Below are 19,459 nucleotides of genomic sequence, written 5' to 3' on the forward strand. Positions count from 1 at the left end.
TGGCTCACGAGCCGCAGTTTGCCGACCACGGGTCTAGTCTAAAGTGCCTAACCACTGAACTTCTTCCTATTGCTAAAAGCCTTCGCTGGCCGAACCAGACAATTGCTAGGTGCTCTACCTATCTGATATGAGAACTATAGGAAGAGGTAGCTCTGGGGGAACAGGGAGGCAAGCAAGACTCCTTTATCATAATAATTACCCCACTGGAGCTTTAAAAACCCCACTCATCCTTTTGTCCATGTAATAATGCTGGAAGGTACAAAGAAAAGGTTACCTCAGTTATGACAGAAAGGGCAGAGTATACATAAAATGCTATACAGTTGTTTCTAATATCGGGGGTGGGGTGTCACAAAGATGCTTTCAGCAACTAGGTAACTTAATGAGACATAGACAGGTGACACACAAAAGTCCCAATTAAGTCACAGTTTCACCATTTGGAGGAGTCTAGTGGACAGGTCCCTAGAAAATGGAGATGAACGATAATTGATTATTGCCATGTGGTAATGAGAAACTAGGGTTACCAGATCTTTTCTTTTTTTAAAGAAAAGCTAAAAAATTTACTTCTATGACATTAAATTTTTATATATTCTTAAAGAATAGGGAGAAGAGGGAAACATCAGTGGGACAAGGTAACATCCATCGCTGCCTCCTGCACCCCTTACTGGGGATGGAGCCCACAACCCCTGCTTGTGCCCTGACCAGAAACCTTTTGGTGCACAGGACGACACCCAACCAACTAAGCCACACCAGCCATGGCACATTTTTCCTATTTTAAAATGTGATCAGCTAGCCCTAACTGGTTTGGCTCAGGACAGAGTGTCGGCCTGTGGAATGAAGGGTCCCAGGTTCAATTCCGGTCGGTGGCATGTGCCTTGGTTGTGGGCACATCCCCAGTAGGGGGTGTGCAGGAGGCAGCTGATCGATGTTTCTCTCTCATCAATGTTTCTAACTTTCTATCCCTCTCCCTTCCTCTCTGTAAAATATCAATAAAAAAGATATTTTTAAAAATTTGATCGGCTAATATAAAAACAAATGTTTAACTATGTGGACCAAATCAAATACAGTACCTTGGGTCACTAGTTTGTGAAGTTCTGATATCCTGGGAATACCTTGCAGGGGCTATGCACAAAGTAGGTAGTCACTAAATATTTACAGATGATGGCAAAAAACTGTATTGTAGGCAGACTTCAACACCCTTACTGCATCCAAAGGCAAGGGCACTAAATGGTGTAAAGGAATTCAAATGCAGGATAAGACAAAGGTTTTTGTCCTGTTCCTGAGGCAAATCAGAGAGCAAAGAACTTCCAGAGGGGAGGACACAGGATTCAAGTATGGAGGGAGTAGCTAATCCGTAACAAAGGTCAAGTTCTCTTCAGAGGAGTTTATTTCAAGATAAAGCATAACTTCCACCCAGACATTAATTCCAAAGGGTGAAAAAAGTGTTTCGCCACCTTTTACCCTTCAAATAGAGCATGGCAGTGCAAATGTCTCAAAAACGCCTCTGTATATTCTCAGAAGCTACAGTCCAGTCATTGAAAATGCTTCTCCATTTTCAGCTGAGATGTGATTTGTTAGGAAACCTCTGTAACAACATATTCACTTTCTCGGGGGGTAAATTCCCATACTCTCCCTGGATTGATCTCATCTTTCGGGCTGCCTGAAAACACAAAACAAAAACAGAAATGACAGCTCTCAAGTCTGTTCTGACCTTGGACAATGGTTCTCACAAAGCCCCAAAACACACGAAGATATTAACCACCCTGGAGAGCTGTGTCATCTTCTCAGTCCCCTTTCAACAAAAGGGACATGGGACCGACAAATGACGGCAGGGTCTGAAGCTACCATGCCAGCTAGCAACTAAGCCTAGGCTGGAAACCAAGCCATCTGCCCACCCTCTTTCGTTCTATTTCAGAGAATGTCTATTCGAGCAGCAATTTAAATTTTGCAAATTGGTTTCCCATTCATTCCTTCATTGGACACTCACAAAAATCTGTGCGTATTAACATTTAACTTCTTTTTACGTCTGGTAAAGCTCAAGATGGCAATGCCTTCAAAACCTGACCTTCCCCACTTTGGCGCGGGTGAAATTTCTCCCAAACCTTTCCTCGCCTTTTAGAATGAGAGGGGCTTTCTTACCACCTAGCAAGAGGCAGTTGCATCTCCCGCTCCCCAACCCCCGCCCCACCCCATTATCCTCTAGAGAGGGCACTCCAGGAGCCTTCTGTCACCTCGGCCTTCGAAGCACAATCGAAGAAGTCCTGGATCTCTTTCCTGCACGCTTCGTCGCGGAACTCATTCTGCTTCCAGCAAGCCATCATCACCGACATCTCTGTGATACAGGTCGCCTCTGCAGGGTCACAGCGGAGGGGGAGCGGGGAGACTCAGTCCTAAGGAGACCCTTACCTTCCAGCCCTCCCATCCAGCCGCCCCCCGCACCCCTCGGCCTCCGCTCTGGAGCCTCCGTGGCTGCGGCTGCTCACCGCCCCTGTCCCGGCGCCGCTCCCCGATACGGTTAGCTAGGATGAGGGGCTTGCTGGGCTTCAGGACGGGCTTCCGCGGGTTTCCCAGCCGGGCTAGGCGGCCCCGCAGGCTGGGAGTCGCCATTGCGCGCCAGGCTCCCGGCAGGCTCTGCGGCGCCGTGCGTGACCCTGCGTGACCCCTACGCGGTCGACGAGCTCGGCGCACGGCGGGCGGGAAGCTGGGCGGCCTGTTCGGGTGCCCCTCTGTGTTTTCTCGGCGGGTCGTCCGGTTCCGAGCTGGGACACCGGCGGGCCGGGCCAGGGTGCAGGTCAGGGGGTCTTTGGGCGCCTACGCTAACCGGGGTCACGCCTTCCCAGTTCCTGGCAGCGCTGGGCCAGGATCCCAGGGAAGGACCCCGTCAACGAGCTCATTGACCGCGCCTGCCGGCTGCATTGGCGGTGGACGCAGGCGGGGCCGGAGGAGGGAAGCATACCGGAATACGAGGCTTGGAGATGGTCATTTGGGAAAGGTTTTTGCTGTTTTGTAACCCTTCGATAACGCTTGGGTTTTGACTGTCTTTAGAACCACCTCCAAAGCCGCACAGAGAAATCCGGCTCATTTATTTATAAACAGGTGCTCTACTTAGATATATCATTTGCTCATTTGTAATCTCATTGGGTGGGGTGACGTTTAAGCACGTTGGCATTCACGGCCTTCTGTAATCCTCTGGCCGACCTTATGAAGATACTTGGTAGTATCATTCCTGTTTTTTTAAAAATATGTCTTTATTGATTTCAGACAGGAAGGGAGAGGGATAGGCACATCAAGGATGAGAATCATTGATTGGCTGCCTCCCGAACGCCCCCCATTGGGGATGGAGCCGCAACCGGGGCATGTGCCCTTGACCGTAATGGAACCTGGACCCTCCAGTCTAAACCAGTTAGGGTCTATCAGTCCTGTTTATAGACTCGTCCCTTCGGTTGTGACGTCTAGCTTCATCAAACTTGGTTCTAAGGGACTTGTTTACAAAACATTCCAAAGATGTGCCATGGATTCTCAAGGAATTTACGAATTAGCCCCCCAAAATATTTCTGGTAATGGAAGCATAATTTGAACAATCTTGTAGTTCACAAGGTGACTACAGCGTGTCCCCAAAACATATACACATTTTAATAGCTGATAGCTCAATTTTGAAAATGAAATGTATTTTAATAAACATTGCCTTTATAATTATTCAAAGTGTGTGTAAATTTGGCTGTGTAAATTTAGTGGCTACAATAGTTTAACACAGATGTTTGTAATCTTTCCATTTATCTCTGCATGAATGGTTCTTTTTCCTGTTGAGTCTCAGTTCATGTCAGAGAGGCCTTCCTTGACTTCCCTCACCCCCATCACCACAACCTGTTTTATTTTCTTCATAGCTCCTATCACAGTCTGAATTACTTTGTTCATTTATTGCTTGTTTACCCCCTTACTACCAACACCCATTTGAAATGTAAGCACCATGTTCATTGCTGAATCCTCAGTGCCTAGTGTCAATAAATACCTGTTAAATGAATAAATGTTTGAAATATCCAACTTTATCTTGCTCACCACAGAAATATAACCAAGCAGAAGACACTGTTTAAAAATAAGTCATTTATTATACAAAAGGAAACCTGAGGTAACAGAAAATAGCAATACTTGTAGTAATAAAAGTATCAGCCCCATGCTTCATCCCCTCCAGCAGCATAAATAAAACTGATTCCTATTAGAAACGTCTGCCGCTAATAACCCCAAGCCTGCTGCTGTATATAGAGCAGGCTGTGCCCCAAACCAGAGAAAATTCACATTGCTTGCTTTCTCCATAGGGAAAGTGAAGCCTTTAGTTGATAAGTGCCATGTGGCTATTCCTGGTTCTGCTTTCCCTTATGGAAATGTAGCACCTGGTTTACTCTGCTCTTTTGTGAATATTTTTTATGGCAATAGGAATAAAGGAAAAAAGTCTGTAAGTACTGACCACAAAGCAGGCTTGAGTCTCCAGCCACAATAATTCATAAACAACTAGCCCACTTTGTACATAAAAGTGCTAAAGGAGTGCCAATGTGAACTGTTGTGAATAGACAGGAAAGGTAAGGATGATTCTACATCTCATGTAACTACGATCACTTACTCTTTTTACTGCCCATAATGAAATTTAAGTCCTAATTTTAGTTTGTACTTGGGTACTAGTATTGTGTTTTGTTTTTCATGTACAGTAAGTGCCAACTAGTTGGAACAATTATTTTTGAATTTTAATGAAGTACCAGACAAGAAAGGCAGTTAATTTCTACCTAGTGATCTGATGTGGTCCTTGGAGCCACGCTACAGCGTGCATTGCCTTTATTGAACAAGGCTCTCAGGATTGTCTGACCATGTGCCTAGCAAAAAGCCATTGATTCAATTATGGGCTGCAGAAAGATGGTTACATAGTGTTTTATAGCACTCAATTTCTAAACTATGGGGAGAGATTAGGAAAATAACTGATTATTTAACAGCAGGAAAATCAAAATTTTAGTATGTGTGCACAGAGAATTCACATAAGCATGAGAGCCAATGATTTATTTTTAAAGAGACATCTAATTGGGTGAAGCCAATTCTATGGAGCTTGGATATGAACAATAAATATGTACTAAGTAGGTTATAGGTTTCTTATACAGTTGTCTAGGGAAAAACCCTAGATCACTTTTCTGAATAGTGGCCCATTGTGGAAAAACAATAATATATACTGTAATTTCTTTAATGTCATCAGTTATGCTGGGCATCAAAAGATACTTTTTTATTGGCCATATATAATAAAATATACTGGATAATTCTCGAAGATTAAACTTTTTTTAAACGTATGTATTGATGAGAGAGAAATTTGTTATTTCACTTTTTTTGGTCTCATTAGAGTTGTTTTTATTTTGTTTTTTATTACCCCCTCCAACCTGCCCCTATAAGTCAACATTTGTATTTGAACAAATTGCAAGCTTAGAAATCAGTCCTGAATTTGACTTCAGTTGTGGATCCCTACTGTATCAAATTTTAACGTAAGTATCTTTAAAAATTTCTTTACAATTTATTGATTTTGGAGAGAAAGGGAGAGGGAGAGAGAGGAAGGAAAGAGAAAAACATTGATTTGTTGTTCCATTTATTTATGCATTCACTGATTCTTATATGTGCCCTGACCGGGGATTGAACCCACACCTTGGTGTATTGGGACGATGCTCTAACCAACTGAGCTACCCAGCCAGGCTAACATAAGTATACTTGAAGATCTAGCTTTGCCTCTTTTTCTTTTCTGCAAAAGAGCAAAAAGGTTAAGCAAACTTTCCAAGCTATTACGGATGGTATTTTTTTTTATTAAAGAATAGAATGAAAAAAGAAGCACTCTGACAGTGAAATCCAGCCTAAATAATAGCTTTCCTTAGCCACATCCTTAGATGTTACAATATTAAGTGTAGGACCTTCGTTGTTGAGGCATCTACATATGTTTGTATTATTAACTCTGGTAGTAAAAAAATTTATACATACATTCATAATAATTTACCACCTGATATATTGATAAGCTATGGAACTTCTCTGGTGATAATTCATTAATACAACTTTACTACCAGGGTAGCTCTAAGGGCCAAGATATTCTTCCCTGTTTCTCTGCTCCAGAAAAAGCTAACGACCTCTCTGCCCATTAAGCTATCTATTCAGATCACAGCAATAGAAAGGTTTGGCTATACCCCCAACTGGACTCACAGCTTTTTTGTTGTTGTTATTTTGTTTGGTTAATCCTCTCGCAAGGATATTTTTCCACTGATTTCTAGAGAGAGTAAAAGGGAGGGGGAGAGACAGAGTCAGAGAAACATCGATGTGAGAGAGAAACATGGATTGGTTGCCTCCTGCACATGCCCGACCAGGGCCAGGGATCAAGCCTACAACCAAAGTACCTGCCCTTGACCAGAATCGAACCTGGGACCCTCCCATCTGTGGGCTGATGCTCTATCCACTGAGCCAAACTAGCTAGAGCTTGACTAACAGCTTTTTAAAAAAAATATGTATATTTTATTTTATTTTTTACAGAAAGGAAGGGAGAGGGATAGAGAGTTAGAAACATCGATCAGCTGCCTCCTGCACAACCCCCACTGGGGACGTGCCCACAACCAGAATCGAACCTGGGACCCCTCAGTCGGCAGGCCGACGCTCCATCTACTGAGCCAAACTGGTTAGGGCTTAACTAACAGCTTTTTATTTAGCCAGCCACTTGTGGTGACTTACATCTCTTGCCTCACCTCTCATCTCCTTAGACTTGGGTGGGCTCCATCAAAATGTGGTCTCAGAAATACTATAAAGTTGTATAAAAGAATATCAGCAATAGAATGAGTGAAGCTAGAATATTCATCCCACTTAAGATGAAAAGTGCTACAGAATATAAACTATATTGCTGGACTGTTTTTTCCACAATTTTCATGACTGGGGGAAATGGGACTTTTGTAATATATAAAAATAAAATAGAGGAAAGACTTCATTAGACAGAAAAGAACAAATACATATAAAATTCACTTTGATTCACACTGGCCTATTTTAACATTTCAAAATTTTATATATACTAGAGGCCTAGTGCATGACATTTGTGCACTGGAGAGGGAGGGGGTCCCTTCAGCCTGGACTGTGATTCACAGTCTGGGAGCCCTCGGGGGATGTCCAACTGATGGCTTAGGCTCGCTCCCCAAAACCGTAGTCTGACATCCTTAGCACTGCATCAGCCCAGTTTATGGCTGAGCAGCACTCCCCCTGTGGATAGCTCATGCATTGAGCGTCTGCCCCCTGGTGGTCAGTGTGCATCATAGCAACTTGTCGTTCTTCCATTGGGCCAATTTGCATATTACCCCTTTATTATATAGGAAATATATATATTATGTATATATTATATATATATATATAAAGTTAAAACTGTCAAATCTATAGCCAATTTAATGCAGAGAAGAATGAATGTGGGAATGGTGGCAAGGCTGCTATATCTTCATCAGAAATTGTGGAAAACTTGGAAAGGAAAAAAATTTTAAAATAAAAAGACTAACATGAAATTCAAGGTAAATGATAAAAAAAAATACAACTCCAGAGAACTAGAATACAACCCACAAGGAGTTTTGCTTCACCACCAACATAACAGTTCATAAAGCAGAATATCTGGAAAAGAGGTTGGAAAAGATACTAAATAATAAGGGGTTTGAGGAATAGCACATGAGAAATCTTACCTCATTTGCAGCCAAGTACTAAGGTGTTGTTCCAATCATAATTGAGAGGATGAAATGGCTAGAGAAATAAGCAGTTCTTTAAAAATTCTGTTGGATCTGCACCTTGAATCAAATGGGTGTTTCAGGCTTCTCTTTTCCACTAAACTAAGAACTGGATGCCTTCATCTCTCCTTGAGGGGAAGCCCTATTACCACAGTCTGAGACCCTGGCTATACATCGTTAGGATAAAATATCAGTAGATACAACTAGAATCCCTTAAATTCAGGATAAGACAATGTTCATTAAGGGTTTGTGCAGCATGTCCTGTGGTAGAATGACTTCCATCTCCTTAGACCTACCAAGTTCAAAGCTCTCGCAGGGTAATTAGAGATTTTGGTTCCTTTTCAGGAAGATCTCATGTAGGTAATCCCAAAATTTCCTCTCTTGTGTCTCATTGTTGTGGATCATGGCAGTGAGAGCTTCCCCCTGGTCCAGACCTTGCCAATAGTCTTGCAGCCACATCTCCTTCCAGCTGAAATATCAAAATGAGGGTTGGATTATGGGACCTCAGCACAGCTATGAAGTCAACAAAACCTTAAGCAGATACAGTGGTCTCTGTCTAGCACAGGGCTCTGCTCCAAAGGGAAGGAATGTGAAGTAAATCCAGTACTAGTTCAGGTGACAGGTGGTAAGCCACAAACATGATGATGTCACACAGCCCAATCAATGAGCCAAACCTCCTAACTTTCCTGCTCCTGGTTCCCAATGTGGAGGGAGTTCAAAAAGGCAAGCAAGGCAGGGGCCAGATTAGGAAAGCAGTTGTTATTTATTTAGATGGTTACCTTTCAAGTTGCACCTTTATCTCAATAATCAAAATGAAGGTGCAGCAGCATTCAGGACCCAGATTAAGAGATATCCTGAATTTATTAAGTGTTTACATTGTTTTACACTTTTCCTCTAGTAAATCATATCATGTTCAGCATAAACTAGATACAAATTACTTTTGATGGTGGACATCATTTCCAGGACCAAACTGTGCCAGTAGCACATATAAACAACCCTCTGCTGCCATCCACTGTCAAAGTCGGTCTCTGCAGGCCAATCCTGCAACCTCTCTTTCTCAAGTTTAATCATCTTTTACTGCTTCTTTCCCAACAGGCGTGGTTTGCTGCAAGAGGATTCAGTATTTTCCCACTCCACCTCCCATGCTGACCTTGTTCCCAATGCTGACACAGTCTACCATCTACCGCAGTAGCCTCCTTACTTCCCTTCTAATCCACACTGCCCACCATTGATAATTATCTTTTTAAAGAATTCCCTCTAAAAAAAGAAGGAAAAAAAAGAATTCCCTCTATTCTGTCTACGGTGAATATGAAATTCTGTCTAGGGTGAATCATCCAAATCAGGATACCTTTAAGAGTGAAAGGAGGCGTTATTAATAATTACACCAGGTTAACAGGTGTGAACTCGGGCTATTACAAACTTCCCTCAAAATACTCATCTTTGTATCCCTCATCCCCACCCACACCATAGATACAAAAGGTGTTCAATAAATAGCTGAACTGATTTTCAGGACCGCCCAATTTCTGAGCCTGGTATTCAGGCTACGTGTATCCTGGCCCCCCTTTATCTGCCCAACTCTGTCTCTCCCTCATCACCTCTCTGAACAGGTCCTCTGCTCGGGTTGAAACCTTTTTTGAGTTACTATTGCAAACGTTGTCCCCATCAGCTGATTTTCATATGTTGTTGCCTTGGATTATAGTTTACATCTTTACTGAGCTTTCTCAGTTTGTCTTATATCCCCAGCTAGACCTTTGATACCTTAAATGCAGAGTGAGCCCCTCTCATAATTTCTTTATACAACAGCCCCTCAGCACCTCGTGCTAACTCATTGTCCACAGTAAGCAAATAATCTGACTTGATGGCTGCAGGGGACCCCAGCTATCTTACCTGTCACTCTCAGGAATCTCATCCACACTGCCAAAGCCAGGTGTTGGCACTGGGCAGTCCATGTGTGAGGGCTGGGCAATGTGAGGCTCAGGGACAGGGGTGTCTCCGGGGGCGGCTTCGTGGGCTTTCTCGGCCTCCAGCCTCGCCAGCTCATGATCACAAACGAAACACTCGAAGCCATTGAGATAGTTGGGCAATAAAGGGTCATTCACTCCCCACTCCCGATGCTTCAGACTATCCAGGAGGAACTGGTTGGTGATGCCCCCGGGTTGTTTGTATGCCAGGTATTTCATATATTCTTCATCGTTCTTGTCCAGGAAGTCAATAAACTCTGCCAGCTTCTGCGGTGACTCAAAGTCATCGATGAGGATGATGGAGTGATTGTTGGGCATCCAGTCCCTCACCGAGGGGGAGCCGCGATACACAGGCACCGCACCGAGGTGCATGGGGCGCCACAGCTTTTCTGTCATGTAGTCGTCACAGATAGCATTCTCGAGAGCCAGATGGAACTTATAGCGGGACAAGAAGGCCAGGAGCTCTGGGTCCTCGGTGGTGGCCGTGGCTGTGTCCTGTAACCGCGGGGTGGGCAGCTCCCGATTCTGCAGGCATTTCCCGTACGAGTCCACCTGGGCGGGCAGAGTACAGGTCAAGTGGGTACCGCAGGTCGGCAGGTCGGCCTGGACAGGGGTCCTGGCCTGGCCCGGGGCCTCCCCCACCCCCCACCCCCGCCCCCGCCCCCGCTCGCACCCACCGGGATGTAGCGCATGAGCTCGCGCACGTAGCGGTCCCGGTCCGCAGGCACGTCACAGTGCGACTGCAGATACAGCAGCGGCGCGTAGCCGCGGCGGCGCCACTCCGCACGCTCCCGGAGGGAAGGCGCCGCGCGGCGCAGGTAGGCGGCCCCGGGCAGCCACTGCAGCGGCAGCGGGTAGTCCGAGTGGCGGCTGAAGGTGGCGGTCAGATTAAAGAGGCGGATGCCCGGACCGTGGCTCAGCAGGAAGTTGTTGAGGGGCGACTCCTCGTGCAGCAGCGCCCAACTCTGGTGCGCCAGACGGGGCAGCGGCGCCTCCGACGCGCGGAAGTCGGTGCCGTAGAAGAGCAGCGCGCGCGTGCGCGAGAGCCCCCGCACCCGGCGGTCCCGGGACGCCACGCACGCGCCGCGCGCGCACTCGATGCGCTCCGAGTCGCCCGGGAAGTGGGGGAACAGCCCCGGGCTCCACCACAGCAGCACCGGCAGGTCCCCTGCGTCCTTTCTCCCCGGCCACCGGGTCTCCGGACTGCGCGCCACCCCCACTGCGCCCAGCGCCGACGGCGTCCGGAAAACCGCTCCATCCCACGGCTCCGCCCACTCCGCCTCCCCACCGGGCTCCCTTTCTGTCCCGGGCCCCGGGCCGCTGGCCGCACCGACAGTAAGCACAGCCAGGGCGGCAAGCACCGCCCGGGTGCGGCCGGCCGCCATGTCCACTCTGGCAGCCAGCCCCCCTAGGACAGCACCGGACCCCGCCCCGCGCCGAGTCGTACCGGGAACTGGGCTCTACGCGGCGGGGGCCCGTGGCGCATGCGCAGCCCCTCCCAGCCGTCCACTTAGCAGGAAGGACTGGAGGGCAAGTGATACGTCGCCAGTAAAAATGAGGCTGCTGGTTACATCTTAATTTACTTTATTTCTTTACAAATTAAAGATGCATTGAAAAATAAACCAATGAAGAGAAATGAGAAGTCCAGAGCAGGGGCATCCCAGGCTGGGAGTGGGGAAGCCTGGCCAGCATCAAGCCTAGCCCTTGTCCTGCTCCAGCCAGTTCGGGTTGGAAGATAACTGTCAGCCACTTTATCAATACCCGAGCCCGAGTGGTGTCCCGGGAGGAGAGTACAGAGCTCTGGCCACCTCTGCCTCGCTCCCCAACAATCCCCAGCTTGGAGAAGCAGTGTTTCCAGTGGGAGCTCAGAGTGGGATGTGGGCTGGCTCTGTGAGGTATTGCAAGTTGATGACCAGGCTTCCTACAGAACCATCCAGTATTGGGGCCTCTCCAGCTGGAAAGTAGGCTGGCACCTCCCCCAGGTGTTAATATACTTTGCAACTCAGTTCCCAGGCTCATTCACCTCTGACTGCGTGCCTCTGTCCACGGAGTGATCACCAATCATTGCAGGAGAGAACAAAAGCATGGAAGCAGAGAAAGCTAATCAACCATCCTCAGTAATTTTGACTTGGCTGCTGACTTCCAGGCCCATGAAGGACCAACCACTTTTCTCTCCACCACCTAAGGTCTAAACCCTAGCTCTTGTGCATCTGTATGTTTTATCCCTAATATAGGAAGTTGTTGATGGCACTGAGCTGAATTAGCGCCCCCCCTCCTCATAGTAACCCTGGGATCCCCACTCCTTCCTGCCTGTTCCCTCTTCTTGGAGGTTGGTCCAAAGGGACATGGTATCACCAGGGTCTGGGTACCTCCAAATCCCCCAACCGAATCATATACAGTGAACTGAGAAACTACATTCATTACAACCGGATTAGCAGGAAAAGAAGGGCAAAGTGAGGGGATAGGGGCACCTTCTATCAGCAGGACATGACAGAGTGGGAGAATACTTGAGCCCAGAAAGAAGTTGTCTCCTTATACCTCTCCCTCCCCCCAAAGAGACTGAGGTCAGCTTACATGACTTATAAGATATGGAACTGTCCTGATTTCCCTGCTGCCTTGGGGTACTTTCTGGAAGCTGGCCTGGGACCTTATGCCTTTACCCACTTGCTCTAGCTCAGCAGCTGCCGAATCTCCTTGTGCATATGACAGAGAAAGTCCACATAGGATGCTCCTCCACTCAGGCTCTTGTCTTCCACCAGGAAGTGCTTGAACAGCATCTCCAGCTTGTCCTCCTGCTTCACCACGATAAGCTATGGCCAGAACACAGCGTCGTGAGGCAGAGCCAATGAGAATTAAACATGCCCTGAAACCCCATTATCTAGTCACTCACTCCCTACCCCCCTTCCAGGTGAGAACTTGACCAGGTAAAAAACCCAAGGTTCGGATCAGTGTTACCTTCATGTACCGTGATCTCTGTGCCCTTAAGCTATCAATGAGGCCTCGAACCTTCTTGGACAGCGGATTATCCAGAACTGGCAGAATACTCTGGAACACAAAATTCATTAATCCTTATGGTAAGGTACTCTGAGTCCAGTCAGTATGGGGCAGCACAGATTTATCCATCATCTGAAACGAGGAAGCCTGGGAAGAATGACAGCACCTTCCCTGCCCTCCAAGTGTTCCCTGCTATTTAAGGGGACTAGTACAAAAACTTCATTGGTTCCTACCACAAAGTACATTTCCACACCCATATTCCCCTTGATGCCCTGCCCTTACCAAGCCACTGGTGATCTGACTGAAGGAGGAGACGCTGAAGAGGCTCTGGACAACACCCTGTTGGACACCTGCTCCCACCCAGATGAAAAGGTTGAGCCCATTCTCCAGCAAATATATATCCCCATTGCTTAGACGCTCTTCAGATGCTCGAATTGCTGGTGGTTCAGTGGTACTCTCAATGGGAGACTTTGTCTAGACAAAAGGAAAGGGGGGAAATGTTACTGAGAAGGTGAGACACGTTTACTGCCCCACCCCCCCACAAAATTTCAGAAAGCTAAGTCCCTCAGTAATTCTGTGAAAATTAAATCACGTAACATAGGTAAAAACAAATAAATGTCAGACACAGATAATATTAATCTTCCCCAGCCTCCTTCTATGATGCCCTTTTCTCAGTGCAGTGTCTCACTCTCCAGCCCTCAGTCGCACCAAAGGTAGGAGCCGAGGATAGAAGAAGACATTGGTCTCAGCCACGTCCATGGAGGTAACCAGCTGTCGGACATAGGCACGGTCATCAGTAGTGACTTCAGCTCCAGGCTGTAGGACATCACTCTTCAACACACAGTTCAGGTAAACTGGGAGTAGCTTCATGCACTCGGGGAGGATCAGCTGAAGGCGGTTATCAAGATAAAGGCAATAATCATGAGAAATCCCTCCCAAATGCAAACATTTGTCCCAACAACTCCTCCACCAACATGCGTGCCCACCTGTCCTGCAGAGGAGGGGCTGGCACAGTTCTTTCTGTAACAGGCCAGGATCTGAGCACACTGGGTGATAAGAGTGTCACGAACAGTCTTCACAGGGCTGTTTAGGACCCCCCGGTATGCTGGATGCGAAATAGAAATAGCACAGTCACTAGTCAGCCACTCCATCACATGTGCCTTCCCACGACATCTACCTGGGTTAACCATCACCTTTTTCAGCCCAAATCCCACCCTGCCCTGCCGCTATCCTCACCAAACTTAGCCATGTAGTTAATGAGCGTGTCAGTCTCACAGTTTCGATACAGATCAGCTAGCTGGGTGCAGCAGTTCAGGGCCAGGTTATGTATGCGGAGCCGTCGCTGCCCTGCACAGCTGGTGTAAAGCAGGGCACACTAGGGGAAGAAAGAAAAAGGGAGCTTACACCCTTCCCTCACCAATCCCTCTGAAAAACTGCCCCTTTGCTATATTATTAAACTAGAGGAAAGACATGAGCCATCCCTTCCCCAGCCTCTAGTCCTCTCTACCAACCCCTCACCCTCTTCCCTGCAGCCTTTTTATATCCAGTGAAAGGACACCTGAGACTTCCTCTCCAGCCCCTGCCTCCCGCCTGCTGTCTGCCACCTGCAGGATGGCTCCACTCTCTTCATTGAGCCGATCATCATGCTTGAATTCCACAGTCACCGTCTTTTCCCCATCCAGTCCAGCCAGCTCCACATCTGTTGTGTTGCTCATGTAGAAAGCCCCAAAGAAATCTACAGCACGGATACCTGAGGCCACATGGACAGGGTCAGGGTTAAAGGTATGACAGGTGCCACTTGCCTCCCTCCTAGATTTAGCCCCCCCACCTGCTCTTCTCAACCAGGACTGACCAGTGCTCGTCCGGACTCGCATCACAGCATCAAAGCCAACGACCTTCTCTACATCCCGACGCAGATCACTCATGAACCGCTCCTGGTCATTCTCCACCTGCAGCCCCACAGACCCAAAGTCACATCACATAACATCCTGCAAACAATCTCCCTGCATCCCCTCCACTCTGCAAGCTGCTGACCCATAATAACAATAGCAGAGAAGAGGATGATATGGAGGTGATGATGATAATGATACCTTTTAAGCACATTATATGCCAGGTACCACATCAAAAGCTTTATATATAATTACTTAATCCTGATGACAAATCCTAATTAATAAATATTAAAATCCTACTTTACATATGAAGAAACAGACAAGTAATTTCCCCGAGGTCATAGCTAGTAAGTGGTAGGGCCAGAATATCAACCCAGGACTGACTCGAAGCCCCACACTCCCAAGCACTACACTCATGGCTCTCTTCTTCTTTTTAAAAAAAAAATATTTTTATTGATTTCAGAGAGGAAGGGAGAGGGAAAGAGAGAGACAGGAACATCAATGATGAGAGAGAATCATTGATTGGCTGCCTCCTGTACCCCCCTACTGGAGATCGAGCCCGCAACCTGGGCATGTGCCCTTGACCGGAATCGAACCTGGGACCCTTCAGTCCGCAGGCCAACGCTCTATCCACTGAGCCACACAAGCTAGGGCTCCTGGCTCTCTTCTTCACACTATGCGGTCTTCTCCTCTAACACTATTCCTATTGAGTCAGTAGCTAAAGACATGTAGGCAGACCCTCCCAGTCCTGTTCCACGTGCCACCCAGAGCGCCTGCCATACCTGAAAGCAAGTATATTTGTAGACAGAGCCACCAGTGAGCTGGGGGACAACAGAGAGCGTCGCCACATCAACATACTGGTTAGGGAAGAGGAAGAGGTCTACACAGCAACCTTGTGCCACACACTCTTTGGCCAGGGCCTGGTAAGCGCCTGTCTGAGGCTGGAACAGAGTCTGGGGAGGAATAGAAGAAAATGTTCAAATATCTCAGCTCCAAATATCTCATATATGTAATATGGAATATTCAAATGTAAATTCAGTCTACTCATAGGAGTTTGTAATGGTAAAGAAATGTTCTCTTTTTTTAAAATATTTTATTGATTTTTTACAGAGAGGAAGGGAGAGGAATAGAGAGTTAGAAACATCGATGAGAGAGAAACATGGATCAGCTGCCTCCTGCACACCCCCTACTGAGGATGTGCCCCCAACCAAGGTACATGCCCTTGACTGGAATCGAACCTGGGACCCTTCAGTCCGCAGGCTGACGCTCTATCCACCGAACCAAACTGGCTAGGGCGAATGTTCTCTTTTTTTTAAAAAAAAAAAAAATCTCCCCCGGGCTTGGCGATGAGATGGGATAGAAAGATGGGGAGCAGTGAAGAAGGTTGGCAGTCACAGATGTCACATGCGAAAGGGCAGAGCATCCAATCCCAGCCCCCTAAGAAAATTAAGAATACTGTATTGCATTGGGAAGAGTCACTACCCTCCTCTATAATGGAAAGTTCTCCCCCTTTCTCCCAATCCCACACCTTCTCTTTGTCTGTGTTGATCAACTTCCTGTCATCTCTGTTCTTCAGTTTCCCTGGGGCCTCGGCAATGGGCAGGGAGGTGTGGAATATAAACAGCTTCCCTGCACATTCGGCAGCCTAGGAAAGAAGAGAAGACTACTTGTTCATTCTTTCCTTTATTCATCTATTATTCATTCATCCCCTCCCTTGTCCTTTCTTCAGTGCCAGCTATGTCAGGCAGGCTGAATCACTGGAGAGTCATCAATCACTGAAGAAACAGGAGTTGTATCCCAGGGGGTACACTGGCCAGAGAAAAACAAGGCAGAGGAGGTTGCTGGGGACGCTAGCCTTACCTTCAGTGCCTCCATCCCAGCCTGGATAACTGGGGCAAATACTGTCTCTGTCTCTCTTGTGTCTGCAAACATTTCTGGAATCTGATCCAATAAGCTGAAGAGATAGGTAATGGGAAGCATTCAAAATTGATATCCAGACTCCAAAGTCCTCAATTCCCTGAAGAGTCACCTGGGAAGAGTCCCCAGACTCTGGAAACTCCTAAAGCACCGCGCCTGTCCTTCTGCTGACCCCTTTGCTCACTCTCTGGCTTTGTATAGTTGTGCCCACCCCATCCCCACTTTACCCCCACAATCTGGCTCTTACCTGATGATGACTGCCCGAGACTCATTGACATTGACCAGGAAGCCATCCAGCAGTGGCACAAACATGTCAGCCACATCAGATACAACCATCATCTGTGGCTGGGCCAATGAGCTCTTCACATTATAGAAGTGGAGCACCTTATTATAGGTGACGAAGCCAACTCGGATTGCTGACTCTTCCGCTCCACCCTCCCTGTAGAAGATGATATCGTTACCCAGACCTGTCACCTTCTCCACCACCGAGCTTCATGACATCACACTCCATCTGCTGCCAGCCCAGACACCCCCACCCCCCAACATCATTATGCAAAGGAAGCACCTCAGCTCCCCAGCTCACCTAGGTAGAAAGTCTAACAGTGACTTAAGCTCCTCACAGAGGAGCCTAACAAGACCACTCCTGATGGCATTGTAGGAGACATCAATCATGAAGATGAAGGCAGGAGGGCTGGGGAACTTATTGTTCTGCAAAGGAAAGAAATGTTGCAGGGAGGGAGGTTGCAGCCAGTTGATTAGAGAGAAGTCAAAGGGGACAAAGAAGGGGTTAGGGAAATGATCACAGCAATTCTTAGCTGTCTCATTGTCCTCTACCCACTGTTCCCATGTTATCTCCTCTCACCTTGCAGTAATCTACAGTGGCCAAGAATTCATAGGAGCCCAGGGATAGCTCAGGACGATCGTAAGCATCCACACGTTTGCCGGTATGATCCAGATGTTGAAAATACTGGGGGGGAACTGTGGGGAGTATGGCAGAGTGTTATTCAAAGGTCCACTCTCAATCTTAGTAAGTCTGGCCCTGACTGAGCTCACTCTACTCCCCTACGTCCCCATACGTGTCCTACTTCCCTGGTTCCTATATAATGACCCTCATCTATCTAATTAGAAAGAAAACACTGAAGATGCAATCCAGATCGCCCCCAGTCCCAGCCACGGTGAACATACCATCATTGATACAGCTGCAAAAGCAGCACTGGAAGCGTCTCCCTCCCTCAACGAACTGCATGAAAGGGCACATGTATGCTTTGCAGCGATTGCAGCGCAAAGGGCCAGATTCCCCATGGTCGACGAGATACGGTGAAGCCTAAGGAGCAAAGGGGAAGGGCTCAGACATACACGGAAGCTTCAGTGGGTTGAGAAAGAACAACCTGGAGGGAGAAGCCATGGCTCAGACATTTTGCCTGGGGAGGGAGTCAGTGAAGGGGAATGAAGACAAATGATGAGGGTACTGGTCACATAAATATCCGTAAGAGTCTAAATTTCATAGTTCCCTCCCCATCTCCAGAATGTCACTTCTTGAAAGAAAAGGGATGGTAAAACTGGCCCTGCTAAGCCAGGGTCTGCTATAGGCATAAAAGGAGAAAGCCAAAATTACCTATGATTCTCATTTCTGGCCCTATCTTCAGTCCCCTTCACTCTTGCCCTAGAGATCTTGATTCCTGCTTCCTTCCCCAACCAAGTATCTATGACACTTATGTCCTCTCCATCCCTAGATTTATATAACACCTATTGATGCCCCAGGAAGATATCACCCTACAGATAAAAAACCAGCAAACAAGTGTCGAAGCATCCCCACTGAGACCCAGGAAGAGAAAAAGAGAAAACACAGCAAGGCAGAGAAGCAGGATGTAAAGTGAGCCTTGAGCTTCCAGTTATACAGAAATCCACCCTAAGTTTGATAAGCGAGGCATGAACATGAGGGTGTCCTACCAAGGCCTGGCAGAGCAGTGGCCAAGTCCTTTCTCTTTTCATGCTGATTTCAAGTGCTAGGCTGACAGATCAGGGCCCAAGCCAGGTAAGAGAAGGACTACTGGATCCCAATTTACCTTTTCTTCTTACATGCTGCCCTAATATCCCTAACCTACCTGGGATGATAGGATAGCATATAAGAAAAAATAGAATAATGCGCTTCTAATCATGTGGAAATGACCAGAGGCTCCTTATCCAGCTGTCTCTTCAATCCAGCTATCTCTTCCCCTATAAGTTGGCCCTGTCTCTTTTCATACTGTTTGTTTCCCCTATGGACCCTGTTCCCATTAAGCAATTTCTTGGGCTTTTGCTGTCATCCCTACCACCCTCTTAAGGCATGAGCCCCGAGATAGAAAGCTATTGAAGATACTCTCCCCTCCCACCCAACCAAGACTTCTTCCCTTGTGATCTCCAGAATCATATCTAGAAAGAAGTCTTATTCTTCCTCCCTTCCTCCCTTTCATTATACTCTGACTTACCTCTTCTGGGGGCAGCCTTGCCAGCGGCTTGATGACAGCTGCCAGGGGCACCTGAGCCTGCTTAGCCATGTCAGATGTGCAAGGGATATTATAGGATGTGCATCGAATGTATCGGGGACTTGCATTTCCTGAAGGAGGCAGAAAATCTGAGTCAGATCACAGAATCCCTCCAGTTAACCAGCTCTCCTTTGCTGATCCACCCCATCACCCCCACAAATGCTAGAGCTGAGGATGGCTTCCCCCATCCAAGGACCAATGAGGGGCTGGTCTTTGATTAAAGACTGACAAATGCCCATCTGTAAGCTGATAATCTTGGAGTAAAAGTCTCCTCAGGGAGGAGTTAATGCCTTTCTCACCTTGGTCTTTCACTAGAAAGTTGGTGGTAACTAAGGGTGGAACCTGGCCTCGTACTCCAGTAACAAATGGCTCTGAACCCCGGTTGTTCCTGTCATCCTCAATGACCTGAATCTGTAGGGAAA

At 47.2% G+C, this 19,459-nt stretch overlaps 3 protein-coding genes across 8 annotated transcripts in view; all 3 read right to left on the minus strand.

The window, feature by feature from the left end:
- Positions 1-1,366: 1,366 nt before the first annotated feature.
- CHCHD1 (coiled-coil-helix-coiled-coil-helix domain containing 1) lies at positions 1,367-2,644 on the minus strand. Its single transcript, XM_059662353.1, has 3 exons — positions 2,481-2,644; positions 2,229-2,347; positions 1,367-1,657 (listed from the first exon to the last, which is right to left on the minus strand). Exons 1-3 carry the CDS (start codon positions 2,602-2,604, stop codon positions 1,553-1,555), a joined length of 348 nt encoding a protein of 115 aa, XP_059518336.1. The 5' UTR covers positions 2,605-2,644; the 3' UTR covers positions 1,367-1,552.
- Positions 2,645-4,083: 1,439 nt separating this feature from the next.
- On the minus strand, positions 4,084-11,174 carry FUT11 (fucosyltransferase 11). 2 transcript variants are annotated; one of them, XR_009448354.1, is made up of 4 exons: positions 10,390-11,174; positions 9,639-10,264; positions 7,710-8,220; positions 4,084-6,274 (listed from the first exon to the last, which is right to left on the minus strand). XR_009448354.1 is itself a non-coding variant. In XM_059662352.1 (3 exons), exons 1-3 carry the CDS (start codon positions 11,095-11,097, stop codon positions 8,073-8,075), a joined length of 1,482 nt encoding a protein of 493 aa, XP_059518335.1. In that variant the 5' UTR covers positions 11,098-11,174; the 3' UTR covers positions 4,084-8,072. The 2 variants fall into 2 exon arrangements, 1 of the variants encoding a protein (XP_059518335.1); XM_059662352.1 differs by having other exon boundaries at positions 4,084-8,220.
- Positions 11,175-11,279: 105 nt separating this feature from the next.
- SEC24C (SEC24 homolog C, COPII coat complex component) overlaps positions 11,280-19,459 on the minus strand; it is a 31,812-nt gene continuing 23,632 nt past the window's right edge. For 3 of the 5 annotated variants that reach the window (XM_059662341.1, XM_059662342.1, XM_059662343.1), the window contains exons 8-23: positions 19,337-19,448; positions 18,981-19,108; positions 17,698-17,836; positions 17,375-17,490; positions 17,096-17,220; positions 16,760-16,951; positions 16,456-16,549; positions 16,124-16,240; positions 15,378-15,548; positions 14,311-14,655; positions 13,943-14,081; positions 13,693-13,811; positions 13,415-13,594; positions 12,989-13,180; positions 12,668-12,757; positions 11,280-12,522 (exon numbers count right to left, since the gene is read on the minus strand). In XM_059662341.1, coding sequence (XP_059518324.1) covers positions 12,382-12,522; positions 12,668-12,757; positions 12,989-13,180; positions 13,415-13,594; positions 13,693-13,811; positions 13,943-14,081; positions 14,311-14,655; positions 15,378-15,548; positions 16,124-16,240; positions 16,456-16,549; positions 16,760-16,951; positions 17,096-17,220; positions 17,375-17,490; positions 17,698-17,836; positions 18,981-19,108; positions 19,337-19,448 — 2,400 coding nt within the window. In that variant the 3' untranslated portion in view covers positions 11,280-12,381. The remainder of the gene's footprint in view (positions 12,523-12,667; positions 12,758-12,988; positions 13,181-13,414; positions 13,595-13,692; positions 13,812-13,942; positions 14,082-14,310; positions 14,656-15,377; positions 15,549-16,123; positions 16,241-16,455; positions 16,550-16,759; positions 16,952-17,095; positions 17,221-17,374; positions 17,491-17,697; positions 17,837-18,980; positions 19,109-19,336; positions 19,449-19,459) is intronic. The other 2 variants (XM_059662346.1, XM_059662344.1) reach the window with 1 other exon arrangement.

Source organism: Myotis daubentonii, chromosome 13, assembly GCF_963259705.1.
Source record: "Myotis daubentonii chromosome 13, mMyoDau2.1, whole genome shotgun sequence".
NCBI lineage: Eukaryota > Metazoa > Chordata > Mammalia > Chiroptera > Vespertilionidae > Myotis > Myotis daubentonii.